Source organism: Vicia villosa, linkage group LG2, assembly GCF_029867415.1.
Source record: "Vicia villosa cultivar HV-30 ecotype Madison, WI linkage group LG2, Vvil1.0, whole genome shotgun sequence".
Taxonomy (NCBI): Eukaryota; Viridiplantae; Streptophyta; class Magnoliopsida; order Fabales; family Fabaceae; genus Vicia; species Vicia villosa.
In genome coordinates this window covers 39,886,090-39,909,952 of record NC_081181.1, presented here as the reverse complement: position 1 = coordinate 39,909,952, position 23,863 = coordinate 39,886,090, and the positions used below count along the sequence as shown (strand labels likewise).

The window sequence follows — 23,863 nt, the reverse complement described above, 5'->3', positions numbered from 1 at the left end:
AGATTATATTTGGTGCAACCCAATTCAAAACCCCCTTTCTTGTGTTTCTCGCACCTTCACAAACATCTCAACCTAAAACTTGAACAATTTATTCTCCATGACCTTACATTTCCTCTTTCAAGTATCTCTCTCATTGGAAAGATTACTCATGGCCAGGACATCAACCCGACCATCAACAAGAGAAAATAAAGAGTCTGCCCAATATGTGTAGAAGGTAACCTCGGAAAAACTTCCATTTTATTTGCCTAAGGAAGATTCTGAAGGTGGATCAAATCCTTCTCAGACATACATCAACTTCTACCTCTAGAGTTTTAGGAATCCATGTAGAAAAGGTTGCCGAAAACTTTAGGAGAGGGGTAGGTGATCTTGAAGCACCACTTCCAGACAAACAAGCCAGTTTAGGAGAATCTTCCTCTAAGAGGGGACTTTGATCTTGATCCTAATCCCCCTTCACCGAGGCATTAGAAGATTGAGGCCGATCCTCCATAATCAGAGCAACACTGAAATTTATAGGCAAATTAGCTCCAATGGTGGCTGGGGAAACCTCATTAGTACCTGACGCGATGGACGTTGTAGGAGGAGGAGTTGTAACAACTCAACTTGGGGGACTAGTTTTTACACCCTAAGCAGCAACAATAGCATAGACCTTTTGCAAAGATTCCATTTTATTTGCAAGTACAAACACCTATGTTAAAAAAAACACATAGGACTCTATCCTCACCAAAGGTCCGAACAAGGGAACAAGTTGATGTAACTCAATAAGTATCTGATCTCGAATATTATTCTAGGAAGTAAGGTAAAAGACTTAAGAATAGCTGATAGGAAGGTTTCAAAGACATATGCTCAGCCCAAAATTGGAACACCTTTAGGAAAGCCTAGGGAAAAATTAAGGATCTGGTTAAGGGAGAGCATCTAGAACTTCAACACTTCCACCTCAAATTCAGATAAAGGCAATTACAAGTTCTCCCTGGTGAACAAACACTCGTAAAAAGGAACATAACACCCTTTAAAGGTGTTGGATATGCTTTTTCCCGAATCCATCGAAAAGGCTGGCTAGTTGGAGGGGTGGCGGACAACAATTTTAGCCACACTCACAACTGCCAGGTCACTTAAAACGGAGGGGGTTTCCAAGATCTTTGAGTCCACCCTGCGGTATTTATTTTCATTGACTAGGTCCACTAACATATCCATTTTTAAAGACAACTTATCGGCCTTAAAGATCTCAAAGGTCTCAAGCCAACTAACCCTATCTGGTTGGGATCCATGTTCCATATGACCTTTGATGTCGGCATCACTAGTATCTTGACAATAGGCCTTTTAACAAGCCTCAACATACTACTTGGCATCCTTCCCCTTTAAAATGGAAACCTCTATTTCCAAAGTAAGCAAAGTAGGCAAAGTCAATGTTCGTGCTACTTGATAGGAAGCATGCACAAAAGTGACTACATTTCTTCTACATCTTCATCAGAGAAGAAAACTTCGAGAGAACAATCGTTGGAAGGAGCCCCATTGTCTTAAAAGGCCCTAGTGAGCTTCTTCGAATCAGAATCGTTAGTTTCATATATGACCTCGCAGGCTAATTAATTAGTGATTAAGCCGAAATGATTTGGACTATAATATACCTCTGCCTAACTAAGGGAGAGGAATCATCACTCTCAAAGTTGTTAAACAAGCTAATGGGACTATCGTTCGTATTAACCATGCAAAAAAGTTCTAAAGATATCGAAAACCTTAAGGTAAAAAGGGTTCCTGGGAGAAGCAGAATCTGACGAGAAAAGCGAAATTCAAATGGGAAAGTGAAGGCTTTTTTTAAAGAATAACAATCACTCTAAGAAATACTCCTAGAGAAGAAGAAGGAAAGATACTCTCAAATTGAAACTGATTATCAAGGATAGCGAAAAGTTTTCTCAAAACTCAAAAAGCCTTATATATAGCAGAAGATGATCAACAGATAAGATCAATGAGAATGAGAAATTATAAGATCAATGGTTGTATTTTTCCTAAGAAATGTAAACGAACTCAAGTGCACTACGCACACGTGAGATCCAAATTACACTTTTATGATCTCCACTTTTCACTAAACTTATTTTGGACTCTGAAATAACTTGGATGTTGGAGTACTAACCTTGTAGGTCCACCCTTCGTCACCGCATCGGAGATCAGTACCTCCGATTCAGGGTTCTCCATCATCGATCAAGACCAATTTTGATTCCATAAAATAACAATTTTTTTTTTATTTTGTAATAATTTGATGTTGAGCAAAATGAATATTTATATTAAAAAAGTACATTCCATTACATAAATCGTGGCGAGAAGGAGATGTCAGAATCCAACCTGAACCCGTTTATCACGAGTTCATATTTTAATCCTCCATCGCGATCAAATATCAAGACGGTGAACAATGAATGTTCGGCTATACCAAATTTGAATATGAGAGAGGTGAAACTTGGCTATGATTCACTCCGTTGCCATACTTATCTGCAATCGAATTTGTATGCACTACCAATTATACGAAGGGTGTTGGTAGCTATGGTCACATTATGGCCTACTTGGAATGCATAGATCAACACCAATAATATAGCACGAGATGTGTTGTACTTGTATGTTCTTTATTATCATCTTGAACAGACAACCTTTCTTATAATCTTGGAAGATTCACGACTTGCTTGCTTTAAATATACGCCCTACATTGTGAAAGTGGTCTTTAATGGACAAGGTTTTCCCAACAGAGCTATGTTTATGTTATGTAAGGTTTTCTTGTGACATGTTTAACAAAACGACAATAGATCATGCTTTCATCATTGAGACTTTAATAATGAGGAGTGGAGTTTAGATGGGTTTTAAGATTTATTGTAGACCCAAATAAAGTCTTGGTTTAGTTGTTGTCATGCTTGTTTTTTTAGATTTGAGAGTGCTGATCATACAAAATTATCGAGAATTTTATTGTACACTCCTCATTTTTCATTATTTTAAAATTATTTTTTGTGAAATGAGAATAATTTTTTCCGAACAAAATTTTTAATATAATATTGAAATTTTTGATATATAGAAGAAATTTTCAGTAGTTCATTAAAAATTTCTGGTAGTTGCAATTAGTTACGAAAATTTTAAAATTTTTGGTAAAATTCTATAAATTTTGAAATTTTTGATAAAATTCAAGATATTTCAAAGTTGCTGGTAAAATCTCCTAGAAATTTTAAAATTTCTGATAAAATCTACCGAAAATTTCAAAATTTCTGATAAAATCTTACAAAAATTTCAAAATTTTTGAGAAAAATCTCATTGTTTTAAACATTTTTTCTATGTGCTTGAAATTTCCGGTCGCTCAACAGATTTTAGATTTTTATAAGAAAACTTTCAACAAAGTTATTTTTTAGATTTTTTTAGTGACAGGTTAATTTCTCAAGATTATCTTAGTCTAGCTTGTTTTAGGCCCATAAAAGAGATGAAGTTAGGAAAACGTCCAATTGGTGTCCCTACAACTAAGAACTTTGTTATTGGGTTTAGGGACAATCTGGAACTGAATTTACGTCGAGCTTAATTAAGCCACACAAAATCAATGGGAGCGAGTTACCCCACTCATCCCATTCTTGTAAAACCGACATATAAAATAATATGTAACAATTTATATCAATTCTTTGGTTCTGTTTGCGAAATAAAAGATGAGGGCAATCAAGGGTTTTGGAAATAAGTTTTTTTAAAAAATGTAGAAAGTCTTTTATTTTTTTAAAAGTATAATATTATATAATATTTATCATTAATATATTTTTTATTTTTGAAATGTTTTAACTAAAAGTGAGAATAGGTCAGACCGATCTACAGGAGACTATGGCCTAGCCTACTCCTTATAAGTCGGCTTATATTTTCATGTATATTAAAAATAGGCTAAACTGAATGGACTATATATACATATATATTAAAAAAACAATGTTAAATAGGTTGACGTGTATATATATATATATATATATATATATATATATATATATATATATATATATATATATATATATATATATATATATATATATATATATATATATATATAATTGCTTATAATTTTTAGCCATTAGATTGAATAGAATTAATGGTCAAGATGTGGAGTAAGTGTTACTAACTTACTCTTGGAGTAAGAATATCCCTCCTCTATATATATGAGGAGGGATATTCTTACTCGAAGAGTAAGTTATCAAGACTTACTCCACATCTTGACCATTAATTATTCTCAATCTAATTGTTAAAATTAATGAGTATTATTTTCTCTCTCCACATTTAATTGCTTATTATTTTTAGTCATTAGATTGAGTAGAACTAATGGTCAAGATGTGGAGTAAGTGTTAATAACTTACTCTTAGAGTAAGAATATCCCTCCTCTCTCTCTCTCTCTCTCTCTCTCTATATATATATATATATATATATATATATATATATATATATATATATATATATATATATATATATATATATTAGAACAAAAACTAAATAGATCGGCCTAAATATTCATATATAGGTCGACTTATAAGACTTAAGTAATATAGATTAATTAAAAACCTTAATTAGAAACAAGCTCTTAAATAGGCTTTCAGGTCAGACCAGACTTTAAAAAAGGTCAGGCTAGGCCAAGAAAAAGAGCCTATGATAGGTGTAACGTCCGGAAAAATAATTACTTGCTTAATTTAGTCATTTGTGATGTTTATTGAAATTTTCGCGTTTTAGGACGATTTAATTGGTATGAGTTTTGGAAAGCGGATCGATATTTAATCGAAAATTTTAATATTTTTAGTATTAGAAATATTAATGAGCTAATATTTAGCGTTATGAGAATTTTCCGAGTAATTAAGATTAGATCGGAAATATGAGACATTAAGTTATTTTCCCATTAAAACATAAGATAGTAAGGGTTTGAAGAGAGTAGAGACATCATTTCATTTGTTTATTTTCAAGAGAAGAGAAAGAGGAGAAAGGAGACTAAGAGAGGAGAATAACAAAAGCTAGAGTTTCAAGAAATCAAAGAGGTAAGAGGGAGAATCCTTATTATTATTGGTTAGTATGATTGGGTCAATGGGTAGATTAATATGATTTAAGGATTTTGTTCTTCTAATTTAGGTTTTTGATATGTTAGGTTTTGTTGAGAATTCAAGAAATTGTTGTTAGAAACATGTTTTGATGATAGTAATTGTTACATTGGTGAAATTTAGAGATAGATTGAGAATCCGATTTGATATTTTTATACTGTACCGTCATTCTGTTTCATGAAATATATACCTTAATATACAAACTGGTATGTATATCAATTGTATCGTCACTTTTAATTAATTGAGTTTCACGTGATTTCTAATTTAGAGATAGATTGAGAATCTGATTTGATATTTTTATACTGTACCGTCATTCTGTTTCATGAAATATATACCTTAATATACAAACTGGTATGTATATCAAATGTATTGTCCCTTTTAATTAATTGAGTTTCACATGATTTCTAGAGAGAAGGCAGACCTTCTCTCTCTAAAAATCTTATCGTGTCTTTTCGCCCTCCTCCTTAATTGGTTGTAGTGGCTTTCTTCCCAGGATCTCTGGCTTTCTCAACCTATCGTTTTTTATTAGGTTCCTTCTCATCTCCTTGGGTGGACCATTTTTTTCTTTTTTTAGCGCGGTGGTGGTGATTTTCTCTGAGATATGGAAAAGTGGAAAGAATTTACCCTCTCTAAAGAAGAAAAGGAAGGAGTGGTAGCAGATGAGGGGGAGCTTTTTGAAGATGAATCACTCTAAAGAACCCTAGCTGGGAAATTGTGGACAGAAAGTAATTTCAATAGCAGAGCTTTTAAGAGTATAATGTTGAACGCATGGAAGCTGAAGCACACGATGGAAGTCCAAGATCTAAGCAAAAACCTATTTCTCTTCAAATTTAATTCGAAAAGAAACATGGATTACGTTCTAAAATCTGACCCATGGATTTTTGATAGAGCCCTTCTTATGTTGAAACGCATCTCAGGTGAGGAACAACCTTTTGATCTTGACCTGCACTTCAGCTCCTTCTGGGTTAGAATTTACGATCTCCCTCTCATCCTTAGATCTGAGACTATGGAGAAGAAATTGGGGAATATTATAGGTATCTTTGAGGAAATGGATGTTAGAGAAACTAGTAGAAATGGGAGGTTTCTGCGTATCAAATTCACTACGGATCTGAAGGAGTCATTGAAACGTGGTACAGTCGTCACTTTCAAAGGTAAAAAGATTAGGGTCCATTTCAAATATGAAAGGCTTCCTACTTTCTGCTTCATATGTGGGAGAATGGGCCACCAGATCAAAGATTGTGAGGCAGTTGAGGAACTCAATGAAGAGGGGTTTGATGATATAGAAGAGCAGGACCTAGCTTTTGGTCAATGGTTGAGGGCTTCACCACTGCCAAAACTCACGGATGAGTTCAAAAAACGGGATTCAAGCTCTAGTCTGTGCAATTGGGAACTCTTCAATGCGTCGTCTAGCTAGAGCCGCTGTGAAGCTTAAGGGAAAGATAAAGGGGAGGATGCAGAAGTTTAACAAATTCAATCATCTACAAATCAACAAGGTGATAACAAAAAGGGCGAAGGGGACGGTTCAAAGAACAACCTTGATATGGAAACAGTAGCTGAAACATTGGGGGTCGTGATGCTGTCTACATAATTACACATTCCGAATAAAGCTTTAAAGGATGTGGGGGATCAAAAAAGGAAATGGACGCGAAGAAACCCAGCGAAGCATGCTAGGGCTAATTTGGGAAGAGCCTCTAAACCAAAGATAGGGAAACGCCAATTGGTGGATGTCATGATTACTGAGGGCCCTGTAGACGACTGTGGACCTCCGTTTTTTAATCCCGGGCCATACCTCTGTTCTGTAGAGATACGTGAACTGACTCTTTTTTATCGCTTAATGCTTTCGCATTTTGAAAATTCACAGAGTCGGGAAAAGTGTGTAGAGAATGTAGAATGTCTCCCAGCAATGTTGGTACCGGGTTACGGATTAGGAAAAGGTTGATGATGTGTACACTTATGAACTGGTCGGGATTTGGGAATAAAACCAACCCATAGATCAAAAGTGCCATAACTTCCTCAAAAGCTGGATAACTTTTGTTTTCTAGCAGTAGTCGAGCCTTTTCTAACAAGAACTTGGTAAGCAAACCCTTAACTCCACTCTTTGTTTCCCAATTGGACTCGATTTTTGATTTTCGCAGATGTAAAGCAGCAGAAATGACTTCAGGTTTTGGAATCCTTTCTAAACCAGTGAAAGGTAATTGATTTCGAACAGGCAATCCCATTAGTTCAGAGAATTCTTCCAAAGTGGGTACCAACTGGTAATCAGGAAAGGTAAAGCAATGATGTTCAGGGTCAAAGAACTGGAACAGGACCCGTATCATGTCTTCTTCAAATTTTGAGGTAACCAAATGGAGTAGGTGACCATGCCTTTCAGTGAATTGAACATTCCTGGGGAATTCTGAGACTAAGTCTTTTAGTTCAGATGGTACCGTTGAGATGTTGATTCGGATGTAATCTTTGGTGGCGGGAGCCATTACCTGCAAAAACAAAGGTAAACTCTTTGATCCTTGAAGTGTTTGGTGCAAAAATGATATGCTTATGATGCAAACATGTGGCACACAAAAACAAATCAAACAATAGCCTTAGGTTTAAAGGCTTGCATGGAGCTGATAGGTGATACCCTCCCCACTGAAGTTGAGTTGGTTAGAACCTGTCCTAGAATAGTATTCGGGTTCTATGATCCTTGGAATTAACATCTCAATACGGCGCTCGAGCGGCCGATCAAAATATTCCTCGAGGATAACTAACTTCGATCAATTTCAAAGCTAGCCACTTAATAGGCCACAAGTCAAGTTCAACTAAAAAGGTTCTAAGACAAATTAGTGTTTAATGACATTTCGGAAGCCTAATATACTCCTTGATCGTTTTCAAGGGACATCAGTATAAACCAAAGTATCGCACTAACGATGACTACCAGATCAACCGTATCGGTACATGCCGTACAGTTTCCTTGGTCTATTGTCATATACTTAAGGTATCTCGAGATTCGGGTTAGAATCTTTCACATAAGCAAAATACCCAAACAAACCTTTGAAAAATAGAGCAATCAAGTCAATCAATTGAAAACATCGAAGTGATCTATTCTCTTAAGGTAACCCCTTTTGAAAACATTTTGTTTTTGAAAGTATGTCCCCAGCAGAGTCGCCAGTTCTGTGGACCTCCGTTTTTTAATCCCGGGCCATACCTCTGTTCTGTAGAGATACGTGAACTGACTCTTTTTTATCGCTTAATGCGTTCGCATTTTGAAAATTCACAGAGTCGCCACCGACCTTTTATTTTATCCAATTAAGGAAAGGTTTATAAAAGAAACAGAAAAAAGACCTTTAAGAAATTCTGGGTAAGGGGGTAAGTTATACAAAGGGAAGGTGTTAGCACCCTTTGTATCCATGGTTATCCATGGGCTCTTAAGTTTGCTTAGCTCACTTGTTTTTCGATCACTTTTCAATTGCTTTAGAATGCTCATATGTGGCTTCAAATACCTTTGTAAATTGAATTTTGTAATGATCCGTATGTGGATGTATACAAAATGCTTGTTTATCTTTCGAAAGATGTTTTGAAAAGAACGTTAACTTTGTAATAATCCGTGTTTGGATGTATACAAAGTATTGTCTTTTTTTGAAAGTTTTGTTTTGAAAAACAACAGTGTATGAGAATTTTGTTTGTTTTGATTTGAGCAAGCAAACTAGGAGGTCTACCCTGAGTTGTAAGGTCTTTATCCTTATTTCCTTTAAAAATCTATCCTTTCACCGGATACAAACAAAAGGTTCGATTTTGTACTCGAAACAGTAGAATTTTGACTTTGATTTTGAAAAGAATGAGAAAGGGATTACCTTAAAAGGTGCAAGTGTGATTGTGATTGGATTCAGATATTTTATCTTTGAAGTTAGTGATCTAACGGTTCAATTTTATCTTTGACATACACGCAGTTTATATTTGCTGGAAATTAAAATGCAGAAATGTAAAGTGCAGAAAGTAAATCTACGCTATTACATCGATTGTGCAGGAAATGTAAACTAGCCTATTTACATGAATTTGACATCCTATACATTTATCTAGGAATTTAAATTGCAAGAAAAATAAAAGGCATGTTTTTGGATTTTTTATGATTGATTTTAATTATAATTAATGCATGATTAATTAAATTAAAATGAAGAAAAAAGATGAAAATAGATTTGAACCTAGAAATTAAGTTTAAAATATGTACAAAATATTTGTCAATTAATTTTAAAACAAAACTAATTTTTTTGGAATTTTTGGAAATTTATTTGAAATTGATTTAAGCTAATTAAAACATAATTATACAAATAATTATACAAATAATTAAAACTTAAAGAGAAAATTATTCAAAATATGTACAAAATTATTTTATAATATATAAACAATATTTAACACAAAGAACAATTTTTTTTATGATTTTTTGATTGGTTAGAATAATTAAAAAGCAAATATATAAATATATACTAATTAATTATGCAAAATATTGAAATTTTGAAGAAAAATAAAATATTTTTATTTCAGAAAATAATATATTATTTTAGAAGTCTAAAAATATTTTTTGTGTATTTTTTGGATTTTTGAAACTATTTTTAATTAATTTAACAAAGAAATTAAAATAAAAATAGAAAAATAAAAGGATACTAATCAGATGTGGTATGCATGTGAGGGAACATGATGTAGCTGCATGATCTGGCGCGTTGGATTAGGAGATGGATGGATCAGATGGTGGAAAGCATGAGGGACCATAGCACGTGGAACACCTGCAAAACACTGAATCCAAGGTCAGTTTAAAAAATCACGGGCGCGCCTCCCAACCAATCAGAGGACGCCACGCATCATCTTCAACCTTCAGATGGGCTTTTACACCGTTCATTTGCAGGTGGTGTAAAAACTCCAATCTTTTACACCTGTTAATAATAGCGAATACAAGCAAACATGAGTATAAATTTGGCGCGATGCCATGGTTAAGTTCGTATTGTTCATGCGATTTTAATGGTGCTATTTAGAACTTCTAATTTTGCCTATTTCAGAAAGCCCTAAATTTTAGGTTATGAACCCTAAAATGGTAACTTCGTGTGTAAGCGTCTAAAACTTAATTAAAGTTCCAGAAATGATCTACACACCACACCAAGTCCAAATATATGTCTACATCGTGCTAGATATGTTTGTGTTATGAGATACAAGTCAGTTTTAGTTTGGACAAATCGTGACCTGTGTAGCTCGATTCAGTGATGTTTAAGACTTGCAATTGATTGGAATAGTTTCAGTGAAGCTCAGAGATGATGTTTGAATGCTTAGTTTGTATTGAAATGGACTGAAATTAAAAACTCGAATTTGAATTTTCTTTGAAATTTTTTCAAGTGGTTACAAGTGTATTATGAGTAAGGTTTTCTTTCTGAACTTGTCTCTTTTGTTACTGAAGTAAGGTAGCCTATATATAAGCATTGAGTGCTTAGAATTGAAGCTAAGAAGCATCTAGTTGCCTTTGTGGAATTCTTGAATTTTTTATATTAAAAAGCTTTGAATTATTGACCAAGTCTTCTTGTCTTCAATGCACTTGCCTTGCTCTTCAATTCTCTGCAGAAAGATGAAGATTCCTTGGGTGAGTCATGCTTGGAAATTAAGCTACCCATTATCCATTCATTTTCCTTTTAATTTAATCTTAAAATAAGATAAAATTATGCCAAAAATGGATAAAAAAGGTGTGGGCCTTGTCTTGGTCGTGGGAGGCCCATAATAACATGGCAAAGATGTTTGAACCATGAAAACTTGGCCCCATTTGGAAAAAATACATTTTTGAGCAATGTTGATTTCATGCATTTTCCCAAAATTTAGCCAACTTCAACAAGGTGTAAATCCCTCAATTTTTGTCATATGAAGGAGATCTTGCACTTTTTGGAAACCTCAAAGAGTCATCTAACCAATGCCTTTGGTCTCATGTCAAAATGATTTTTGATGCTCCTTGTGTGTCCTTTTGAAAAAAGTGTCTTTTTGTTGACTTTGAAAATGACTTGTAATGTCTTTGATCATATTTTTCAAATGGTGAATCCAATGACCATGGGATCAATGGCATTTGAAAGATAATTTAATTTCCTTCAAAATAAGCTTTGGTTTGAATTTTTTGGATGAAGGATGAGAGAGTTATGATCAGTCAAAGTTGAGTTGACTTTTTAGGCAAAAACCCTAATTTTGAATCTTAGGGTTTTGTTGATTTTTGATCTTTCCTTGATGAATTATGATCATCCAATGATCAAATGATGAATCCTTTGACAAAATATGGACTTTGACAAAAAATTTCATTTTTGACTGTCTGTTGACTTTTTTGGTCAAACGGGTCGTCTGTTGACTGTTTGAGCTGCTGACGGTGCGTCTGAGTGAATTGAAGTTTGAAAATTTGTATGATGGTACTTTGAGATATATGGATGTGTATGAAATCCATTTGAGCTCTCAAAAACTTGTTTCTCCTGTAAAAACAAGAAAACCCTAGTCAGGGACTGTTTATGTAGGAGACAGTTAAGCGTACCTGATTTTTGTGCAGTGTTGAGTCTCTGCTAATCGCGTGATATTCAGAAGACTTCTAGAACAAAAATCTTGGAATTTTGAATTGTGAAAGATTGATTTAATTGATGGTACAAAACACTGAGAATTGTACTGCCAGCAGTTTGGCTGTCAACTGACTGTTCAGGTATTGACGTAGCAGTTAGAGTGAAAAAATCAACAGTCAAAGTTAATTTTCTTTTTTTGTTTTTTTTTTTATGTGAAAAATGAAAGTTTATTTACATGACTTGTTAAAAAAAACACAGACATAATAAATAACTAATATTTACTGTACGCGGGCAAAATTACCGATAATAACCCTGAGAATCATTTAATGCACAGAGAAATGAATATTTGACTGGCAGAAAACACATAAAATATTATCTGAGTAATTAAGAAATATTATGACAAATAGTACAACATTTAATACTGACAGTACAAATATTACATACTATATTGAACAGTACGACGAATAAACGGTACATTTAAGAAATAAGAAATACGGCAAATTTTAAGAATGACGATTGATAACCCATGCTATGAACAATAACATGTAGATGATTGGGATTGCAACCATTGCAGGTCCACACTCTTCAGGACTATGCAGGCAGAAGAAAGACATGATCACCGTAGCAATGGTGATGACCATAAGAAAACACGTTTCCCACCGCTTCGCCATTTTGTCGGGGAAGAAGAAAGGATGGATTATGAAGTGGAAATTTGAGAGATGAATTAGAATTTGATGTGAGATTTTATGGAAGAAAATGAGAGGTATTTATAGAATGGAAAGAAGGATAGAGACGTTGGGGAATGATGTGATTCCGTACAAAAGGAAAATTTGAGTGGAAGTAAGATTTGAAAGAAAGTGGAGATAGTGTTGGGAAAAAGAGAGATTTGATTTTTGAAAAAGAGATTTGAAAAGATTTTTGAAAATAATGGAATATAGTACAAAAATTAGTGGGAAACAAAAGATAATAATAATCTACTTGTTACCAGTACAGTCTGAGTTTCCTGATTCTGCGCCTGCAAAAAGATTTAGCTCTGTACCAATTGTGTCAGTACTATTTATCTGTAAATAAATAAATAGCATATGTGAAGTAATAAACAGTATTTGGCGTTTGCGTAAGAATAAATTCAACTGCAAGCCAAATTACTGTATATGAAAAATTCTAAAAACTAAGTATTTCATATGTCAGGATATTTGTTGAAATAAAAATCCATGATTATATGAGACTCTTAATTTTCAGATTGGAGTTTTCTTGAAAAAAGATGCGGGCAAATTTTGGGGTATAACAACGACTATGTCAACGGAGACAAAAAGAGAAAGCAATCAATTGGAGAATGTGAGCACAGAACAACTGAACCAGAGGTGGTGTTGGCTAACCAACATCGCCTAGACCAATGAAAGCTATTAACTGGAATTGCAGGGGTTTGTGGAGCCCTCGTGCAGTTCGAGGCCTTGCGAGGCTTCTTAAGTTAGAAAATCCCCAGCTTGTCTTCTTGATGGAGACACGTCTTAAAAAGGATGAGTTAATTAAATTGAAGCAGAGATTCAAGTTCAAGTGTGATCTTACAGTAGACTGCAGTGGTACTGGTAGAAATAGAGCAGGAGGTTTATGTCTATGGTGGAATGAGGATTTAGACATTGACATTACATCCTATTCTCCCAACCATATTGCTGGAAATTGCAAACAGGACGATGAGGATGAGACATGGTCGTTTGCCAGCATCTATGGGTACCCTGATGAAGCAAGGAAGAAGGAAATGTGGGGTTTGATTCAAGAATTACGAGAGGAGGGGTGTAACAAAATGATTTTCTTTGGTGACTTGAATGACATCGTGGCTGAAGCTGACAAGGTGGGAGGCACAAGCAGATCTGTCTCTCAACTGCAATGGGGCAGGAATACTATGGAGATTTGTGGCCTTCAAGAAGTTGGTTTTGATGGCTATCCATTTACGTGGTCGAATTGGGAGAGAAGGAGATGCGAACTTCCAGTGCAAACTTGACAAAAGTCTTGTATCTTTTGAATTTCTTCAGTCCTTCCCTCTCACGAGAGTTGTTCAATTGGAACTATTTTGCTCAGATCATGCTGCAATTCAGATCATTATTCAAAGAGAAACTCTGTATGAGAAAAAAAGTTATTTGTTCCGGTTTGAGGAAGCTTGGTCCAAGGAGTCCAAATGTGGGGAGGTGATTCATCGGTTGTGGCATAGGCATTCGAGGTCGATTCATCATCGGATTAGAGCAATGCAAGAGCTTCAGCATGAGTTCGAGAGCATGAGAACCAATACCATTCGTAAGGAAATCTTAAGGTTGGAGAAGCTTATAAAGGAAGACAAGAGATGGTCGGGAGATTCGAGGGAAATTCAACAATTTAAAGCAATAGAGAGGCAAAGGGACTGGCTTTTGAAGACGGAGGAGACTCTATGGAGGCAAAGGAGTCGTGTTGTTTGGCTTATGGACGACGATAAGAATACGAAATTCTTTCACTGTAAAGCGGATCAGCGGAGAAAAACAAAACAAATTAGAAGACTAAAAGACGAGGAAGGCATCTGGAAGCAAGGTCGAGAAAATTGCGAGAGGATCTTGATTTCCTTCTTCAAGGATATTTTCCCTTCTATCAGCCCCAGCAATATCACTCATACATGCAGCTTCGCTCGGGGAAGGCTATCAGATAGTAATAAGTTGCTTTGTTCTAGCCAGTTTACCGTCGAGGAGGTTCGCTCCGCAATTTTTGAAATGCATCCCACCAAGTCTCTGGGTCTAGATGGATTGCCGGCGCTGTTCATCAAAAATTCTGGCCCACTGTTGGTAATGAGACGGTTCATTATGTGCTGGATATCCTTAATAATCGTAGGGATCCAACAGCCATTAACAACACTTTCATTACTCTAATCCCCAAAAAGAAGAATCCTTCCACTCCTCGTGACTTCCGGCCGATTAGTATGTGTAATGTTATAATGAAAGTTGTTGCGAAGTCTATAGCTAATCGATTGAAATCTTTTCTTCCAGATATTATTAGTGATGAGCAAAGCGCTTTCATTAGGGGAAGACTCATCACTGATAATGCATTAATAGCTATGGAATGCTTCCATTGGATGAAACATAAAAAGAAAGGCAGGAAAGGAACAATGGCTTTGAAACTCGATATGTCTAAGGCTTAGGATCGGTTGGAATGGAACTTTGTGTTTGAAACGCTGAGAATTATGGAGTTTCCACCATCTTTCATATCTTTAATCCAGAGTTGCATCACTACTGTCTCATATCAACTGTTGATCAATGGCCAGCCAAGCAAAGGGTTCAATCCGGCTAGGGGTCTCTGTCAAGGAGACCCACTCTCACCCTATTTATTTGTTATTTGTGCAGATGTGCTTTCCAGAATGATTAGGAATGAAGATGACAGCGGCGAATTCATGGCATCAAAGTTGTGCGACAGTCACCTACCATTTCTCACCTTTTCTTTGCAGACGACAGTTTGCATTTTACGAGAGCTAGTGAAGTGGAAGCTTCCCATATTCAACAGATTTTGAAGGCGTATGAGCAGGCGTCAGGACAAAGCATTAATGGCGATACATCTGAAGTATCTTTAAGAAGCAATGTGACTGAAGGAGCAAAGGAGAAAATAAAAGATATTCTGAATTTTCAGGGAGTTAACCATCATTCTAGATACTTGGGACTACCTGTGGTTTTTGGGATATCAAAGAAGGAGGTATTTAGATTGGTGGTGGAGCGAGTATGGAAAAAAATGAAAGGCTGGAAGGAGAAATTTCTATCTAGAGCTGGCAAAGAAGTACTGATAAAAGTTGTAGCACAAGCGATCCCCAATTATATTATGAGTTGCTACCGTCTACCAGAGAGTTGTTGTAAAGAAATTGAAGCTATGTTAGCGAATTTTTGGTGGGGTTCGAAGGAAGGGGAGCGGAAAATACATTGGATGAAGTGGGAAAGATTGGCTAAGTCCAAAAGGGATGGTGGTGTCGGTTTTAGAGGTGTTCATGATTTTAATATCAGTCTTTTGGGCAAGCAATTTTGGAGACTCCTTCAAACTGATGATTCCCTCCTAGATGGGTTTTTTAAAAGGCGTTATTTCCCTCGATGCTCTATTGTCGATGCCATGCCGGGGTTTAATCCAAGCTATGCTTGGCGTAGCATTCTGAGTTCGCGGGAGTTAGTGTTGAATGGATCACGTTGGAGAATTGGAAATGGTGAGAAGGTGAGAATAAATAGTGATAGATGGATTCCTACACGGCCTGGCTTAAAGTTTTCTTCCCCTGATGTTACTCTCGATCCAGCAAGCAAGGTAAGCTCTCTAATTGATTCAAATTCTGCCAGTTGGAATCTTGAAACTCTCAGAGCGAACTTTGGTGAGGATGATTTTAATCACATAAGTAGTATTCCTCTCTCTCTTTTCATCTTCCGGAAGACAAACTCATTTGGAACCACGAATTGGATGGAGAGTATTCTGTCAAGTCGGCTTATCAAATACAGGGAGGAATGCTTAGAAAAATAGCCCCAACTCCTCCTCTGGGGATAATCACGGTTTTTGGAAACACATGTGGAAGCTTAAAGTGAACCCAAGGATCAAAAATTTTCTGTGGAGAGTAACTCAGAACATTCTGCCAACAAAAGAAAATTTACTTCGCAAAGGAATCCCGTCTGATGGTCTTTGCCCTTTCTGTCACTTAGATTCTGAAAGTACTCCTCATCTTTTTCTTCATTGTGGCTTTTTTAAACGAATCCTTTTTACGGGCCCCTTGGGAATAAGAACTCCAGAAGTAGGAAATGTTGCTGACTGGCTGAACGTCATTTTTAAGAAGAAGGATTATTAGTTTGGACAAATAGTTGCTATCTTTTTGTGGAAAATCTGGAAAGTTAGAAATTGCGTGATTTTCAAGAATGTGAAACCAGATCCATATGCGGTGGTAGTGGATATCTGGAATACTATTTCTGAGGAGTCTTTGTTTGATTAAGTTGCAGAAACTTGCAGGAATCAAGCCACGACGGATGCAATATGTCCAAAGGGCTGGGTGGTGCTAACCGATGCCGGTTGTTTTGATGAAGGAATCGTTTCATTCGGTTGCGTCATTCGCGATCCTACATCAAACATTTTTCTGGCTGCTACGAATAGGATCTCGAGTGTTACCAGCTGTTTACCCAGAAATATGGTAAACAATCGCTAGTTTCCTTTTTAAAGGTTACTTTTGCGGAATCAACTAGAATATTCCAGGACTAATTGCTTTCTTTGTCTGTTACGTGTATCTAATTTGTATTAAATGCAGCAATAATTTTACAGTAAAAGAACATACTGAAATTTAAGGCTTTAAAGTAAATAAGAACGATAAAACGCAGTAAATGTACATTGAAAATGAAGCATAACGTAAATGATTGCATAAATTAAATTGGTGCGCATACATACATTCCAAAGCAGCACCCATTACTTATTTTGCACAGAGATTTGAGTTTCACTTGTGTTTTGTAGAAAATGCGGACCCTAAACTATTCATCTGAAACTTGCTTAAATAGTACAAATAAAATAACTACTGCTACCGGTCGACTAATTACTAGCCAACACGAGTCCTCAACATGCAGCATCTTCGTCTATGAGACTTCCACGCGTCTTTTAGAAACTGCTGAAAACCGTCTGAAACTGTTGCTTTTGACTTCCGATATCTTCCGACTTCAAGTCTATACTTGGCAAACGCCTAAGTTTTTCTACATATTTTAGTCGACCAGACATGGCAATTTGCCAATTTTAGTCGAACCACCTCGACTGACAAGAACTCTTTAGTCGAACTGTTTCGACTCAAGACATTAATATCTTGCACTTTTCTCAAAGGTCAATTATTAATATTTTGTACTATCAAATCCCATTTTTAGTAAGTCGAAATCTTAGGGTAACAAATTGCCCCCCAAACGGCTTCTTTCGACTGATATTTCAAAAGGAGAAAGATGGCGTTTTGTCTTCTTTTTAGGTTTCGACCTTTGTTATCCCTTTAACGCCATGATTAAGTTACGCATTCCCAGACACTAATTATTACCTAAATCCTAGGTAGTGGGCTATAACTGCTCCCCACTTTCTTGTGCCAGTTTCCAAAGCGTTTTGACATGACTCTTGATTCAACAACTTCCTTTCCTCACGTTTCACTGACGTCATTACAACCCCTATATATATAAGCTTCTCTTCCCTTTTTCTTTCTTCTCATTTTCTGTTCTTCACAAACATTTTCAGAACTTTTCTTCTTCTCTAAACCTTAAACGTCTTTCTCTTTCTCGTTCTTTAACCATGGCTGCCAACATTGCAAACACCACTATTTATGATACAAGTGCCAATCCTCTAGGAGCCATTATCTCTCGTGAAGAAGAAGAGAAAGGGTTGGATTTCGTCCCTCAACCAAAACTCACGGAGGCTAAAGCCATTATCTGGCAGAATCAGATGTTAATTCCTTTTCAAATCACTATAAGCTAATGGCTTTCTCAGGGCCTCTTCCAGATCCTCTTTCTCACCCAGAAAAGGTTAGCAAGTTCTTTCCTGCGTTTCAAACTACAATGCCTGTGTCGTTTGATAAACAACGTCCCCTTGACCTGAAATTCATGGATCCCTCAGTGAGGGTGTTTCGTTCAACTCTTGCACCTGGCAACAAAGATTATTTAGCTTGTCTTAACAAGGTTCAAGCGAAGAAACAACAACGATGGGAAGAATTGGGCATTTTCGACGCTCTCCAATTATCCAGAAATGGTCATAGGGTTTGTCCCCCTATGTTGCTTGCTTCATTTTTTTTCTGGGAAGGTTCGACTAACACCTTCCATTTCCCTTGTGGTATGATGACTCCCACTCTTTTCGACGTGGCTACCATCACAGGGCTTTCGCCTTTGGGTGAAATCTTCGACCCAACTCTCTCAACAGGGATGACTTTCAACTTCGACAATGCTACTATTACCAAATATATGCAAGATCACCATGACAAGTCCACAGTCGAAGTTTCTGACGAAGAACATGTTGCCTTCCTCACCTATTGGCTCTCGTACTTCTTATTTTGTCCAGGGTCTATTCAAATAGCCAAAGCTTACATACCCATGGCTATTCAGATCCATGAAGGTCGAAGATTTTCTTTAGGTAAACTTTTACTTGCCTATCTTTATCATACTTTAGGTATAGCGTCTCTAAGAATAAAACGCCTTCATGAAACTCCAAAACAACTATCTCTATCAAGTCCTTACTGGCTTTTACAACATTGGTTAAATGCCACCTTCGAGTCACATATTGGTTTTACTGTTTCTAGATCCATTCTAGAAGTCATGATTGATCGATAGGTCGAGGGCATTAAACTTTCCCTACAAACTCCTCAAGATGAGTCAAACAGACCTAACCTTCTTAAATATGTGAAAGTATTTTCTGAATGCAAAACATTCATAGCTTCTATGGCTCCTTTTTCTAGTCGGTGCTTTGGGCCAAGTTGGTTTAAAGCCATTTTTCCTGGGAATACTCCAACCCTTCGAGCTCAATTGAATGCCATTTGGGCTGCCTTTTTGACTCCAACACTTCTGTCACATCGCATTGAGTCGACTGGCAAGTGCTACGGGTTCGTGAGCTATCAACCAAATCTGGTCTAACGATAATTTGGCTTGAGCCAAATGTTACCCAAAAGCCTGTAAACCCATGAGACTGACATCTGTTGGTCTAGTCGACCCTTCACTTCTCGTCAACACCTCGACTGTCTAAAATTCCACAATAAACAGCGTCTAGAACACCCCACCTTTACTTTCCAGAACTCTTACTTTACCACTAAAGAATTCAGTGAGTGGTGGTCTGAGTATTACCAACTATACGATGAAGATTCTTTTATCAAAAAATTGAACACTGCGTTCGACGCGCTGGAAGATCAACTCACTATAAGTAAGTATCTCCATATTTAATGTCAATTATTTCAATTGTTTATTGCAATTTGCAATGTTCTAACTTTAATTTTTAGACCTTTCAGGACCTCCTGCTAATCAGGTCGAAGTACCTGTTGCCAAGCCCAGTCGAAAACGTCCCAGCACGTCGAACAACACCACAACCAGAAAAAACAAAACTGTGAGAAAGGTATCACTCGACCTCTATTTCTTATCAGTGTTCATTACATCTAAGCATCCATTAACTGTTTATTCTTCCTTTAGTTAATAGTTCCTGAGGATTCAGGCGAAACTAAGTCTCCACCAAATCAGGAAAGCGAAATTTTCTCACGACCTCCTCTTCCGACTCCAACGAAAAAACGAAAGGTTGTAAAAAACATTCCTAAAGTTGTCGTCCAATCACAGACAATCCCAACAATAATCCCCTCTTCGTCTCAAATTCCCCCTGAGGTAGAACTTAGCATTACCTTCTAGTGTACTTCTTTCAAAAGGTTATATTCTAATAATACGTTTCCTCCAAACAGAGTGCATCAGCTGTCGACCGTACTCAAGAGAAGATCGTCGAGGTTGCTGAAAAGATTGCTGAGGCGGCTCCTGACTCCAGCCTTCTTAGCCCTCAAAAGACTGACGCTTTTGGAAGCACTACTGATTAAGCTAATACTCCAGGTCGAAGTCGAACTGACCCACAAGACAATCCCATCATCGACCAAGCTCAACCTGCAATTGAAAATGTTGAAACTACTGACCACGCCTCTCATCCAAAGCACAATGCCATTTCTAAGTCAAAACAACACTTTACTGTTGATGACACTAACTCCAACAGTTCTCTTAGTCAGGAGGAAATTTTGAACTTGAAGAAAACAAATCCTCGAGAGGCTCTCCTTCGACTTCAAAAACTTAGGGCAAGTTCTCTTGATATCCCTGTTCAGTCAACTAATCTTGATGATGAGATCGATGCCTCCCTTGTCGACGCTATTTGCCAACTTCGAGCTCACCTGAATGAACCTGAATTTCTTACTGTCCTTGAGAGCTCTGAACATCTTGGTGGAGAGATTTGCAAGTTACTGGATTCACTCATTAAAGCTTCTCTCCCAGCAGTTGTTGCTCAATTCTTTTTTGATTTTGAAGCATATTTCAACCAACTCTGGAGGGACCTCATTACTAAGAAAAATGTTGATCGTCAGGCAAAGAATAAAGAGCTCGAGATGAACAGGGAGTGGGATGCCAGTGCAGCCTCAACTAAAAAGGTTGAAGAATTCTAGGAAAGACCTTTGAAATTTTCTGACAAGGAGGGGAAAATCAACAATAAAATTGCTGATTATAAGGCCCAGATAGATGCTCTTAACCAGAAAATTCAAGATCTTGAGCGGGAAAAAATTACTTTGGCTCAGACTAAGAAGATTCCTTCGCCTGAAACTGTCAATCAAGAGATTTTGAAGGGTCTTGGTGATGGTGAAAACGCTCTCAAACTGGAAGGTAGCGTTTGACAACTTAGACAAGGCTTGTCTCGACTTGACTCTAAGATTGACTTTGAGTCGGCTAAGCTAGCCTATTTTAGAAATAACTTTCCTTCTTTGTAATTTTGTCTCCGTCTGACTGTTCACGTGCTTTGCAATGAACATTTTGTAATGATTGGCTATATTTTTAGCCATTTTAATATAGTATTTTGGTTCTATTCTATTATACGAATTTCTTGAAGTATAGGTTTATATTTTTTCAAATATTTACCATTTATCCTCAAGATTCGACCATCTGAATTCAATTCTTCAATTTCATATGCGTTGTTTGAAAATACTTGCAGAATTTTAAACGGTCCTTCCCAACTTGGGGACCATTTACCCAATAATTTATTCCTTTGATCCATGGGTAGAATAACCTTCCACACGAGATCATTTTCCATGAATATTTTCTCTTTTACTTTCTTGTTATAAGCTTTCGCCACCTTCTGCTTTTGTCTAATTAACCTATCCAACGCTATCAATCGTTCTTCGTCTAACTCTACTAATTCATCTAACATCATACTCCAGTACTCCTCTGTCGAAAGATCGCTTTGTCGTTGAATTCTAGCCGACTGTAGATGAATTTCTGCAGGCAATACAGCATCATGCCCAAAAGTTAAACGGAATGGGGTAGTGTTTACTGCTTCTTTGGGTGATGTTTGACAGGCCCAAAGGATTTGGTCGAGTGTTTGATGCCAGTTTCTTGGCTTCTTCCCTACATGCTTTTTTATCAAGTTTATAATAACTTTATTAGCTGCTTCAACTTGACCATTAGCTTGAGCATAATAAGGAGTTGATGTTAACAGCTTAAATCCTGTCTCTGCTGCAAAAGCTTGCATCTTTCGACCAATAAACACTGATCCCTGATCAGTGGTAATAGTTTATGGAATCTCATATCTGTAAATAATATGTTTTTGTATGAAACTAATCACTGCTTCTTGTTCAGCATTAACCAGTGGAATTGCTTCTATCCATTTAGTAAAATAATCTATTCCTACTAAAATGAACTTTTGTTGTTTAGAAGATGCAGGTTTAATTTCTCCTATTAAATCCAGAGCCCATCCTCTAAAAGGCCAAGGCTTAACAATAGTATGTAACTCACTAGCCGGAACATGTTGAATACCTGAAAATTTCTGGCACTCTTGACACCCTTTTGCGTACTCAATGCAATCTTTCAACATTGTTGGCCAATATAAACCTTGTCTAAACAATAAACACTTCATTTTATAGCCTGACTGATGGGCTCCACAAGCACCACTATGGACCTCTGACACAGCCAGATATGCTTCGGCTTCACTTAAGCATTTTAACAATACACCTTCAGCCGTTTTCTTGTATAACTCGTTTCCCAATATCACATAATTTAAAGCTCTGTATTTAATTTTTCGATCAGTTCCTCCAACTGGATTATTTAAGTATTGGACTAATGAGTTTCTCCAATCAGAATCTGCCATGTTGTCGATGGCAAAAATTTCCACAATATCCGAATCTTCATTTTTACTAATTTTGTCATCTACCCCCCCAAGTTTTGGTGTCGACAATTGTCCTATCTTATCCAACACTTCCTGAGTTTCCTTCTCTTTGATTTCGACCATATCTTTTAGCTTACGTTTGGAAACTCTATATCCTGAAGCAATTTGTGCCAATTCATTGGCAACATAGTTGTCGGATCTTGGTACATGCAAGATCTCAACATATTCAAATTTCTCCAACAAGCGTACTACTATTGCATAACAAACTATTAAATTTTCTTTGATGCATTTATATTCTTTCTTAATTTGTCGAATCGCAAGCTCAGAATCACCTCGGATTTCAACTCGCGTTGCCCCCAAGTCTATTAGAGGTTTTAAACCAGTTATCAAAGCTTCGTATTCGACTTTGTTATTAGAACATACACCATTCATTCTATAGTGGAACTTAGTTGGAAGTCCTTGAGGAGAAATAATCAAGACTCCAATTCCTGATCCATTTTTATGATTGGAACCATCAAAAAACAACTTCCAGTTAGGTTGATCGACCAGATTTTCTGATAGTTCAACTAGTCCATGTTCGACTATAAAATCGGCCACGATTTGTCCTTTCATAACTTTTAAAGGAACATATGTTAAGGAAAATTCAGTTAGCGCCAAGGCCCATTTACCAATTCGACTATGCAAAATTGGTTTAGACAACATATGTTTAATAATATCATAATGAGATGACACATACACATCAACAGGCTTTATATATTGCTTAAGTTTATTACATGAGAAGTACAAACATAAACATAATTTTTCAATATCATTGTACCTAGTTTCAGCATCTACTAAGGTTCGACTTAGATAATATATAGCTCTTTCGACGCCATCATCATCCTCTTGGGCTAACATACTCCCAATTGTCGAACCAGATGCAGCTATATACAACTTCATACTCTTCGTCCTATTGGGGGGTAACAAAATAGGAGGCTTAGTTAAATATGCTTTTATTTGGTCGAATGCCTGTTGATGTTCTTGCTCCCATTTGAATTGATCTTGATTCTTGAGCTTCACAAATGGTGAAAATATCTTCATTTTACCACTTAGATTTGAGATAAATCTCCTCAAGAAATTAATCTTCCCCAACAATGACTGGAGTTGTTTCTTTGTTTCTGGCGCCTTCAGCTCCAAGATTGCTTTCGTCTTGTTCTGGTTTATCTCAATACCTTTCTTGTGAACTACGAAACCTAGGAAATCCCCTGCATGTACACCAAAAGCACATTTTAAAGGATTCATTTTTAATCCATATTTCCGCATTCTTTCAAAGGACTATCGAAGATGGTCTAAATGACCATTCTTAGAATTAGATTTTATTACAATATCATCAATATAAACCTGCATAAATTTGTC

The 23,863-nt window shown here is 36.5% G+C and overlaps 3 protein-coding genes across 3 annotated transcripts; 2 read left to right on the top strand and 1 right to left on the bottom strand.

The window, feature by feature from the left end:
* Positions 1-5,919: 5,919 nt before the first annotated feature.
* On the top strand, positions 5,920-6,486 carry LOC131648902 (uncharacterized). Its single transcript, XM_058918636.1, has one exon. The coding sequence runs from the start codon at positions 5,920-5,922 to the stop codon at positions 6,484-6,486; it is 567 nt and encodes a 188-aa protein (XP_058774619.1).
* Positions 6,487-13,004: 6,518 nt separating this feature from the next.
* Positions 13,005-18,070, top strand: LOC131648901 (uncharacterized). Its single transcript, XM_058918635.1, has 5 exons — positions 13,005-13,535; positions 13,642-14,411; positions 14,462-14,547; positions 15,072-15,904; positions 17,834-18,070. The coding sequence occupies exons 1-5, from the start codon at positions 13,005-13,007 to the stop codon at positions 18,068-18,070; spliced, it is 2,457 nt and encodes an 818-aa protein (XP_058774618.1).
* Positions 18,071-20,755: 2,685 nt separating this feature from the next.
* LOC131648900 (uncharacterized) lies at positions 20,756-23,080 on the bottom strand. Its single transcript, XM_058918633.1, has 2 exons — positions 22,195-23,080; positions 20,756-20,778 (listed from the first exon to the last, which is right to left on the bottom strand). The coding sequence occupies exons 1-2, from the start codon at positions 23,078-23,080 to the stop codon at positions 20,756-20,758; spliced, it is 909 nt and encodes a 302-aa protein (XP_058774616.1).
* Positions 23,081-23,863: the final 783 nt, after the last annotated feature.

What these genes read in the sequence shown, in the direction of transcription:
- LOC131648902 (XM_058918636.1), top strand. Translation starts at nt 5,920, where the DNA reads ATGGATTACGTTCTAAAATCTGACCCATGGATTTTTGATAGAGCCCTT.
- LOC131648901 (XM_058918635.1), top strand. Translation starts at nt 13,005, where the DNA reads ATGAAAGCTATTAACTGGAATTGCAGGGGTTTGTGGAGCCCTCGTGCA. An exon ending in AGATTTGTGGCCTTCAAGAA is followed by an intron (nt 13,536 to 13,641) that starts GTTGGTTTTGAT and finishes GAATTTCTTCAG; the next exon opens with TCCTTCCCTCTCACGAGAGT. An exon ending in CTCTCGATCCAGCAAGCAAG is followed by an intron (nt 15,905 to 17,833) that starts GTAAGCTCTCTA and finishes AAACATTTTCAG; the next exon opens with AACTTTTCTTCTTCTCTAAA.
- LOC131648900 (XM_058918633.1), bottom strand. Translation starts at nt 23,080, where the DNA reads ATGAAAGGACAAATCGTGGCCGATTTTATAGTCGAACATGGACTAGTT. An exon ending in GTGTTTATTGTTTAGACAAG is followed by an intron (nt 20,779 to 22,194) that starts GTTTATATTGGC and finishes CCTCCTTGTCAG; the next exon opens with AAAATTTCAAAGGTCTTTCC.